This window comes from Cydia strobilella, chromosome 8 (assembly GCF_947568885.1).
Source record: "Cydia strobilella chromosome 8, ilCydStro3.1, whole genome shotgun sequence".
In the NCBI taxonomy this organism is placed as follows: Eukaryota; Metazoa; Arthropoda; class Insecta; order Lepidoptera; family Tortricidae; genus Cydia; species Cydia strobilella.
Genome location: NC_086048.1, coordinates 13,862,539 through 13,873,694, shown reverse-complemented (window position 1 = coordinate 13,873,694; position 11,156 = coordinate 13,862,539). Strand labels below are relative to the sequence as shown.

The 11,156-nt window shown below is 37.9% G+C and overlaps 1 protein-coding gene across 1 annotated transcript; it reads left to right on the top strand.

Annotated features, from left to right (window-relative positions):
- The first annotated feature begins 2,364 nt into the window (after window positions 1-2,364).
- LOC134743680 (uncharacterized) lies at window positions 2,365-4,281 on the top strand. The gene is made up of 2 exons (XM_063677276.1): window positions 2,365-3,138; window positions 3,703-4,281. Exons 1-2 carry the CDS (start codon window positions 2,751-2,753, stop codon window positions 4,116-4,118), a joined length of 804 nt encoding a protein of 267 aa, XP_063533346.1. The 5' UTR covers window positions 2,365-2,750; the 3' UTR covers window positions 4,119-4,281.
- Window positions 4,282-11,156: the final 6,875 nt, after the last annotated feature.

Below are 11,156 nucleotides of genomic sequence, written 5' to 3'. Positions count from 1 at the left end.
ATAACTGTTTACGCGAAGGACATTCCTTAAATGAATGCCTATTCGGTCCGTGTAAGCAGTGTCAACAAAAACATAATAGTTTACTGCATACGGATAGTACTCGCGATGATAATGTGTGCGTGAGGCCGTCGAGTGCGCCTGCACACAGCGCGCCGTTATCAGTGCCGAGTACATCTAGCTACTGTGTAGCAGCTGACCGCGCGCCTATGGCTCAGTGCGAAGGTGGCGCGGAAGGTAATCAGTTCGTTCCCGGTCGAGGCTTACTTACTACTGCGTTAATAGAAGTAGCCGACGCGAACAATCAGTTCCATACGTGTCGTGCGTTTTTAGACAATGGGAGTGAACATTGTTTTATAACGGAAGAGTTACGTAATCGATTAAACGTTAAAAACATACAGTCCACTATTCAGATTTCGGGTGTTGCAGAAATAGTTACACAATCAAATAAGTTGTGCGATGTAACTATAAGATCTAAAAATTCGGATTATTCTATGTCGTTAACGTGTTTTGTCTTGCAGCGCATAACGTCCAGTTTGCCCTCGACTTACATAGACTTAGATAGTATACGTATTCCTGATAACATTCAGTTAGCGGATCCCGATTTTAACGTGCCTTCAGAAATCGATATACTGATAGGTTCGGAAATATTTTGGGACCTTTTAGACGGTGAAAAAATTCGATTACCAACAGGGCCGTACTTAGTAAATTCGAAATTCGGCTGGTTGGTAGCTGGTCCAAATAATACACGGAACTTGCGCATTAATAATCAAGTCCATTGTTATTTTACTCAAACGATTGACTCTCAACTTAGAAGGTTTTGGGAGATCGAGGATATCCCTCAGGTAGATAGTATTCTTACAGCTGACGAGCAGAAATGTGAGGATCTCTTTATCAATACGACTAAACGCGAAGAAGACGGGCGATTCTCCGTCCGAATGCCGCTAAGAGAATCAGCTGATACGTTGGGCGATTCTTATACGTTAGCGAAAAATCGATTTTTATCCTTAGAACGTAAATTAGAGCGTTTGCCGGAATATAAACGTTTATATTGTGATTTCATGCGAGAATACGAAAAAATGGGTCACATGACTCGTGTTACCGAGTATGGTACACCCAATTACTTCCATCCTCATCATGGTGTATTTAGGGACAGTGTCACCACTAAATTGCGCGTAGTGTATAGTGGTGCTGCCCCCACCACCACGAATAAATCGTTGAATAGCATTCAGCTGCCGGGACCAGCACTTCAAAACGATATATTTGCTATTTTGTTGCGTTTCCGTCAATACAAGTACGTTGCTTGTGCTGACGTGGAGAAAATGTTTCGGCAGGTTTTGATCCAACCAGATCAGAGATCCTTGCAAATGATCCTCTGGCGTGAAAAACCTACCGATCCATTACACGTTTATGAACTCAATACGGTTACATATGGGCAAACTAGTGCGCCATATTTAAGTCAACGTTGTATACGACAGTTAGCGTCAGAATGTGGTGATGACGTCATCGCGCGCGTTATCAACCAAGATATATTCGTAGACGATTTAATTACGGGAGATGATGATTTCCAAAATTTACTTGACATATGTCAAAAAACGTATAACGTTCTGCAATCAGGATGCTTTCCTTTACGTAAATGGACTTTTAATTGTGACGTTACGCAGGACAAGTCCAAGGAGCATTTTGTTGGTGAGCACACCCAGAACAAAACTCTCGGAGTAGGTTGGGATAATACGCGCGATGAATTGTATTATACTACAAAAATCAATCCCTTGCCTAACTCGTCGTACTTAAATAAACGAATAATGTTATCGATCATTTCACAGATTTACGATCCGTTAGGTCTACTTTCTCCTGCAGTAATAATTTCCAAAATTTTGCTGCAAAAATTATGGTTGAGTCGTATCGATTGGGACACCCCTGTCCCAGAAGACATTACATCAATGTGGAATAATTTCATAAATACATTGAGCCGTTTAAACGATTTACGGATTCCGCGTCATGTAAGGGGTGTACACACTGGTCATACGGAATTGCATATTTTCTCGGATGCATCGTTGCATGCTTACGGCGCGTGCGCTTATATTCGGACATATGATGAAGGGTCAGATGTAACTGTCAGATTACTTTGTGCTAAGAGTAAAGTCTCACCCCTGAAATCTCTAACTACCCCGAAACTTGAACTTTCAGGTGCGCTCGTTGCTGCTAAACTTTACAAGAAAATAATCGATTCCTTAAGGTTAGCGTTCACAAAAGTTTACGTCTGGTGTGACTCGACTATAGTAATTTCGTGGTTAGGTATGTCTCCGCATTTGTTGAAGCCTTTCGTTCAAAATCGCGTCACGCAAATTAACGATCTCACCGGTAATGCGACATGGTTGCATGTGAGAAGCGAAGACAACCCTAGTGATTTATTGTCTAGAGGCGTTACTTTAGATAATTTAATAGATTGTAACTTATGGTGGTTCGGACCATCATTTTTGCATGACTCAAAATCGGATTTTATTCATGACAATACGAGTAAAAATACGGCAATCGAAGATTTACCCGAGTTACGATCGACCGCGGTAAGTTTAGTTTGCAATCAGCAAGATGAACTATTTAATTTCGATAGATGTTCATCTTACAGTAAATTGATTAGAATCGGCGCATATGTACTCCGCTTTATATTGAACTCACGTCTTAACTCTGAGCGTAAACAACTCCGCCAAACCGGTTCGTTATCGGTGGACGAGTTGAGTGCATCACGTCTTATGCTAGTTAAATTCGCACAGATGCAATCGTTTCCGGACGTCTACGATTGTTTACTTAAAAATAAACCGATTAAGACGAATAGTAAACAATATAATCGTATATCTGGTCTTAACGTGTTTTTAGACGATCAAAATAAGTTAAAAGTGATTAGAGTCGGTGGCAGATTGTGTAATTCTACAAGTTTCGATTACAACAAAAAACATCCCATGTTATTGTGCAGTAAACATAAGTTAACGGTGTTGTTATTCAAATACGAACACAAGCGGCTGTTACATGCCGGACCGCAGCTACTCTTATCTACTTTGCGTGAATGTTGGTGGCCTTTAGGTGCTCGAAATTTGGCAAGAAAAATAGTTCGAGAATGCGTTACCTGTATTCGAATGAAAGGTAAAGTACTTAGTCCTATCATGGGTAATGTTATTTTGGATCGTTTAGAGCCTGGTTTCCCGTTCATTCGTACAGCCGTTGATTATGGCGGGCCAATATTCATACTTAATCGAAAGGGGAGAGGAGCTCAGCTTATTAAATCGTATATTTGTTTGTTCATATGTATGGTCACACGAGCCGTTCATTTGGAACTTGTTACGAGTCTCTCCACTGATGATTATATATTAGCGCTTAAACGTTTTATTAGTAGACGAGGTAAGCCTCATATAATTTATTCGGATAACGGAAAATGCTTTGTTGGAGCCGAAAAAGAATTTTCCACATTTTTAAAAAATAATTCGAAGGATATAGTCGATTTCGCTGCCAATGATGGCATCAAATTCAGTTTCATTCCTCCTTATTCTCCCCATTTTGGCGGATTGTGGGAAGCTGGAATAAAAGCGTGCAAATTTCATTTAAAACGGGTAGTAGGTAATGCTAGGTTAACTTACCAGGAATTCAGCTCGGTTTTGACACAGGCCGAGGCCATCCTGAATTCCAGGCCCATGTCACCCTTGTCCACAGATCCTACTGATCTATCCCCGCTCACGCCTGCCCATTTCCTAATTGGTCGGCCGTTGACCTGCCCTGCTAGCGAGGACCTGACGGATGTGCAGCCTTCCCGCCTGTCTCGCTACGCCAGGATCGAAGCCCTACGTCAACACTTCTGGCGGCGTTGGTCCACGGAGTACGTTGCGGAGCTCCAGCGGCGAACCAAATGGAAGACGCAGAAAGACGACATAGCGTTAAACAGTCTCGTTCTAATCAAAGACGATAACCTGCCTCCTCTCAAATGGCGGTTAGGCCGAGTTACGCGTCTATACCCTGGGAGCGATGGCGTGAACCGTGTCGCCGACATTCTCACGGCGACAGGAACAATACGACGCAGCTTTTCAAAGATCTGCCCGCTACTACCAGAGCCGGCAGACCTAGACGGATGAAGACTACTTTGGGAGATGGTGCTCCCAAGGCCGGGGGCATGTTCACGCACCTTCTAGCGACACCTAGCGGCGCTGCGACGACAACTGCTGCTGCGCCCCTCCGCGCTCATCTTGTCTCGTTCTTTCGCCTCGATATACGGCACGATAAACACGTTACTCGTTACATTTCAAATCTAAGCTTATATAAAGCCACTTTTCGTAATAAACGAATTTTCTACATGTTACAATAAACGTCTTCATTGAATGGACCCTGGAAAACCACCGAATCCTGCACAAGTATATATTTAGTAATTATTGTTATAAATAAAAATGAGACTAACATTGTTATAAATTAAAGGGTAGCTATATTATGAAAGAGAAAAATATTAATAAATATATAAATAAGAACTTATCCATTTTAAGCCATAAAAAATATTTTATTTTTATTTCACGTCTCGATACCCTATGTGCTTTATTTTATAATATCTCAATAATATGTAGAATATTAGAGATTAAATGTCATTTGTTTATGAATATAATGATTAAAGAACATTTTAAAACCGCTATCTCCATAACTTCACACTAGAACTTGGTCTTTTAAATTTTTAAACTTTAAAATACTTATGAAATAAAACTATGAAAACGGATTATATCGCGTATATTGAATTTATAATACATCCCGACGTTTCGAACTCTTTACAGCGTTCGTGGTCAACGGGTGACTGAGAAAAAAAAAAAAAATTACAAAATGCAAAAATACCCACATACTAAAATAATGAACAATCATAGACTACAAACTTTAAGGCTGGTTGTACATGCAAAATCGGTTCATAAGGCTATACACTATAATTATTTTTCAAGTAAAGATATATATATATACGCGATAAAAAACACGTTTTTTTTTTTTCCTCAGTCACCCGTTGACCACGAACGCTGTAAAGAGTTCGAAACGTCGGGATGTATTATAAATTCAATATACGCGATATAATCCGTTTTCATAGTTTTATTTCATGAGTAACTATCGCGGTAACCGAAGACAATTTTAAAATACTTACATAACACACTTACATTTACATTTTTTAATACTTTATCTCACTATGTAAATGTATATCTCACTATACATTTAAATAAATGGTGAATTTTCAAAAAAATCATAAAATAATAAGTCCTAAACTTAGTTCTGATTCTTTTTGCACTGTAAGAGCATGTTTTGATGCTGGTAGCAATAACTCAATACCGACAATAAGTTACCTTTTGATTAAGAATGTCACATATAATTATAAACAAATGTATACCTTTTAAAATGAATAAATTAATAACTTATGTAAATATGTATTTTTAAGCTATATGTGTCTATTTGAATCCTGATTATTTTGTTACGCTTAAAATATGTTTTTTATTTAATAATACACGTGACATGAATATTACTGTATAAATGCTGCACCTACTATTATTAGTAAAATATGCAAGTACCTACCTAAAACTTACTGACTTGTATATCATTGACTTACCAATAATTCATTTTTTGTATCTTGTATCTTGATGTATTATATTTAATATAACAGAAACGTTGCGAAGTTATTGAGCTTGCATGGCTGTTTCAGCCATATCTACTGTGCCCTACTCTTTACCAGTCACGTTTCGGCTAACACTCCAAACACTAATATTTGCCCATTTAACACGGCACACAAATCCGTTGTTCGCTTGTTTGCATTATACATACAGATGTAATTATATATCTGCTTCTTGAGTACACTGCTTCTGATTTTGGATTGAATGAACAATTTCGTATACAGCCTGATGCGTTACAATTTGTCATATTAAAAATAAATAAATCTATTTAAATAAATAAATACATCTACACAAATAATAAAGCTGAAGAGGGTCGAAAGTCTGTACATGGAAGATACTCGAGAGAAAAAATTGGCTGGGGATAATTAGAATCGATAACAGAACATGTTATAACAGTTTTTAGAATTTTTGTCTGTTTGTCTGTTTATTTGACCGCGCATCACGTGAAAACGGCTTAACGGATTTTGATGAAAACATTACTAATTTGTCGGGAAAATCCCCGGCCAGGGTGGCCATAGAAATTCAACCCATAAAGGGGAAGGGGGATAGTTTTTATCCCAAAAAAATTCCCTAAAAACTGAAAAGGAATTTTTAATATTGTATGGGGAATCAATAACCGCTGAACCAATTTACATGAAATCTAGGTCCACGTCTTTTGATTTAGTTGAAAATGATACTAAACTTGACTTAGAACCTTATATTAAACAATTATTAACCTCAGACGTCACCGACGCTTACCCCCAACCGCCCACCTGCATCAAAAATCTTGGTGGCTTCACTTCTTAAATACATCGTAGGAACTATAAAATATTAAAATAAAATCAAAATTGATCATTACCAAAAAAATTAAAGATACTTTAGATTCTTACGTAATCCATAATAAAGAGGGGGAGGGGGCCAGCCTGTTCTTATTTGTTCTTACATAGGAGAGGGAGGGGGTCAAAACTGCAGGCAAAAATCGTCATACGTAATAAATGAATGGCGTCGGAGAATTAATATTTGAGAAATGTCGACTAACACATACGTCAAATGTTGTTTCGGATAATCCATTGAAAACTTTCCGTAAACACAAGAAAGCACTCTCTGGCACCTAGCTAGCTATCAATCTTGATCGTGGAGACAGCCCTGAATCAGTTCACTGGCTTAATGTCAAGTAATAACCTCTCTTTTTTTCGGATCACAATAGAAACGGGTCAGACAAATACCTTTGTCAATGTCTTTGCTGGCTGAAAACATTCTTTTGTATTAAAAATCATCTCTGAAAATTGTAATGATTCTTAAATTATATACGACGAAAAAAGGAAAATCATTACTAAATGGGGCCATCCCAAAAAGTATAGTATATATTAGGTAAAGACGGCCAAAAGAGGCCCTCTTGAAGCATTTTATTGAAACTCATTTCAAAGCACTATCTCTAATTTGGATCCGAATCTAATTATGTATATGTGTGCGTGCACATTTACATATTCATCCGTATTGTGTACTTTCGTCCTACGTAATTAATATTAGGTCTACTTGGGCAGTTTTCAAGTAATTTTTTGTTTGATTTTTTGTAAAATTAATTTTTAACAAGCAGAAACCTCTGCGAACGATTCAAGTCGCACCCAAGACAGTAATTTTTAAATTGATTCTAAACTTATTCTTATTGTTTGTTTACAAGATGTCAAACAAAATATTGACTTTAACCATCCAAGTAGACCTAAATATTATTATGTAGGACGAAAGTACACAATTACGACGTACGAAAGTACACAAGTATCCGCTTGGCATCTAATCCCGAGAAATGGCGTAGGCACTAGTTTTTACGAAAGCGACGCCATCTGACCTTACAACCTAGAGGGGAAACTAGGCCTTCTTGGGATTAGTCCGGTTTCCTCGCGATGTTTTCCTTCACCGAAAAGCGACTGGTAAATATATCAAATGAATATTCATAAGTTCCGAAAAACTCATTGGTACGAGCCGGGGTTTGAACCCGCGACCTCCAGATTGAAAGTCGCACGCTCTTACCGCTAGGCCATCAACGCTTAAAGCAAGAGCATCTATTCTATGGACGTATGAGATGGATCGGTCGTCAGTGTACTAAATAATTGGATGCCATCCATTTGGATGAAACCATTGTAACGACATCCGTTTGGAAGGCTCGTCAGTGGCCTGCTTAATAGCTCCCAATACCTTGACACTGGCTAAATTGTCCCAATGGACTGAAGTCATTTAATTTTAAAAACTGACCTTCTTGTTAGCAAATTGCTGACAGCGAATTGAATAACCTGTGTAGTATGATGATGTTTAATGGTGTCAATTAATTTTTAATTGGTTTTTAAGCTAACAGAGATGGCTATCTCGTAATGGGTTCAAGTTGAAGTCGGGTGTAGTTTTTAAGAATAAGAATAAGAAATATTTATGAGCACAAAAAAAGAACACAAAACATTGATTCATTTAGTGTATAGACGAACAGAATTGTGCTAAAAGGTCCTCACTCAGCTTAATGTCCCGAAGTGAATCCTAGGACACACTACGTGACGCTGATTTTCAGTGAGGCCTGATAAAACTAAAACTAGAACTAAAACTAACTAGGTAGCAGAAATAAGTTCAATATTAAGTAAGTAACAAAAACATAACGATCAATCCATATTCATACTAAAATTATAAATGCAAAAGTGTGTATGTTTGTCTGTTACCTCTTTACGCTTAAACCGCTGAACGGATTTAGTTTAAATTTGGCATATAGATAGGTTAAGTCCCGGGGAAGGACATAGGATAGTTTTTATGTCGGAAGTCATCCCTAAAGAGGGTGAAAAGAGGGATGGAAATGAGAAAATTAATGAATTGTATGAGAAAATTAATGAATTGAATGAGAAAATAAATGAATTGAATGAGAAAATTAATGAATTAAATGAGAAAATTAATTAATTGATTTTTATTTAATTTATATTTCAAGCAAGGCAGTAACTTGCCAATGTTCTGAAACATTATTTAGTTAAGTACAATTTCGTAAGTATACGTCCAAAAAAACATACTTAGCCGGAATATTTGTTTTCCTCGTATGGATTCCACGAATCGGCAAAGCAGGATTATACAGTTCTATTCAGAAAACTCCCGCTGTATGTACAGTCAACGAGTTCGCATTTATTCAGTAATTCGACTGGCACCGTAAAAGCAGGATTAAATTGCTCGGGCCGCGACGTACGAAAAATGTATGAAGGAAACGGAAGAGGGGAGAAGCAATTAGTGAGGGGTATAATTCCCGAGCTCTCGTTTGCTTCTTATCCCAAGATGAGACACTTTGGAAAAATTGGACCCCTTATTTATTGACTTTTTATTTAAGGGAATTTTTTGCTTTTATTATTCCGTTCCTGCGTCCTAAACTCCGCTCCGGCTTAGTGTGACGGAAATGAGGAGCTGGTAATGAGGTCCATAATTTAGTGGAATATGCTCCTCAATTTCGTTGTTCCGGTTCGTTTATTTTGACGTTGGTAGTAATATCCGGCGTGTCCACAGTATGGGCATTTTAGGAATCGACGAACCCTCCTAAAATCAAAAGATAAACGGCCAACGAAAGGGCTTCCTGCCGTCTGCTGTCAGCTGATAGATAAATCAGTTTTTATCCTAAAAAGTACCAATCACACGCTGGGCTATCTCTATCGCTATGTCAACGATATGTAATTAGATTTGCTGTGTAAAGTGCTAGTCTATGAAAAAAATCTGGTAAAAATGTATAGTGCAACATCGATGGAATCGACGAGTGGCAGACAGAGACCACTCTTCAATTTCGTTACATTACACTAGCATTTTTGAACTATCGAGTGCATACCAAGTGCATAGGTAGTGCATACGTAGATACTAAATTGTAATAATATCATAAAATGTGACATAGATTTTGAAAATTATATATTTTTGAAACTCAATTTTTTTACTATATATCTTCCTCGCGTTGTCCCGGCTTTTTGCCACGGCTCATAAGAGCCTGGAGTCCGCTTGGCAACTAATCCAGAGAATTAGCGTAGGCACTAGTTTTTACGAAAGCGACTGCTATTTGACCTTCCAACCCAGAGGGTAAACTAAACCTTATTGGGATTAGTCCGGTTTCCTCGCGATGTTTTCCTTCACCGAAAAGCGGCTAGTAAATATCAAATGATATTTCGTACATAAGTTCCGAAAAACTCATTGGTACGAGCCAGGGTTCGAATCTGCGACCTCAGGATTGAAAGTCGCACGCTCTTACTGCAAGGCCACCAGCGCCTCTCAGAACTCTATTTTTTTGCTACCGAGGCAAAAAGAGGGTTGTTATAAGTTTGACCGCTATGTCTATGGTCTGCCTGTGGAATCGTTTGTTTTAATCTGAAAGCAATTATTCTAGCGGTAGTTCTAAGACATGTTTTATCAAAATCGCTTCATCCGTTTCACTGAGTTGTTTTTTTTAAACTTTTGATTTAATTAAATTAATTATAAAGAAATAGGTAGGTAGGTAATATAACATTTAAAACCTATCAATGACCGGGTCTATCGCGAATTTATTTTATTTCCTTTATTTCCGACGTTTCGACGCAGGTTTCTCGTGCTCGTGGTGGTGGTGGTAGTCGAAACGTCGAAAATAAAGGTAATAAATTAAATTTGCGATAGACCCGGTCATTTATATGTTTTAATAGGTAGGTAATTTGTATGGGGATTAATTTTTTTTGTATTGTTGGTGACCGGTTCAACACATAGCAAAGCCCTAAGTGATCCAATCAAGAACACAGCTCGGTACGGAGCACAAGCCGCCAAGCATTCGGTCATCGCAGCTGATGTTCAGCTAACCGCCGTCCCATTGGGCCCGCTGCCAGCCGCTGCCTATTCCTAAGGGACGCCGCGCTTACCGACGTTCTGACCCGAATTCATTGTGCTTGGATTTTAGTAACATTTCATAAACACTATCGTTACGTAGGAACATTCAATATCAAATAATATACGGTAAAGTAGTATTTAATCGACAAAGTGTTTAGTTAAATATGTAGAACGACGACGTGTTGTACCTTAACTATGTTAAAGAAACGATTTTAAGTGTATGACACGGCAATAATATTATGTGTAATTCAATTTAAGGTATATTATAATGTGATCTGTCCTTATTACCTGAAATAAAACTTCATGATTTTTATTTATTCAATGCCTACCTAGTATATGTTTCGTTTATATTACCTAAGTGTTACAAGTTTTTGTACTTATATAAGTATATATAGTACTTAGCAAGGTTACGAAACTCACTTCGCGTTTCTGATATTTTTACTAAATAAGTAATCGAGCAAGTTGGCACCTAATAGCTTCCGAACATTGTTTTACGACTTACGCTATAAAAAGTAGTGAAAGAAAAAAAATGTTACGGTATGATATTTAGAGTTCAATATTTTATCTGAGCCACGGCGGGTGTGATGTGATTCTAACAGATATGTAGTCAATTTAGACTCGGCTATGGAGTGTGAAATCTGCGCTTGTATCCTAAACTCTTTC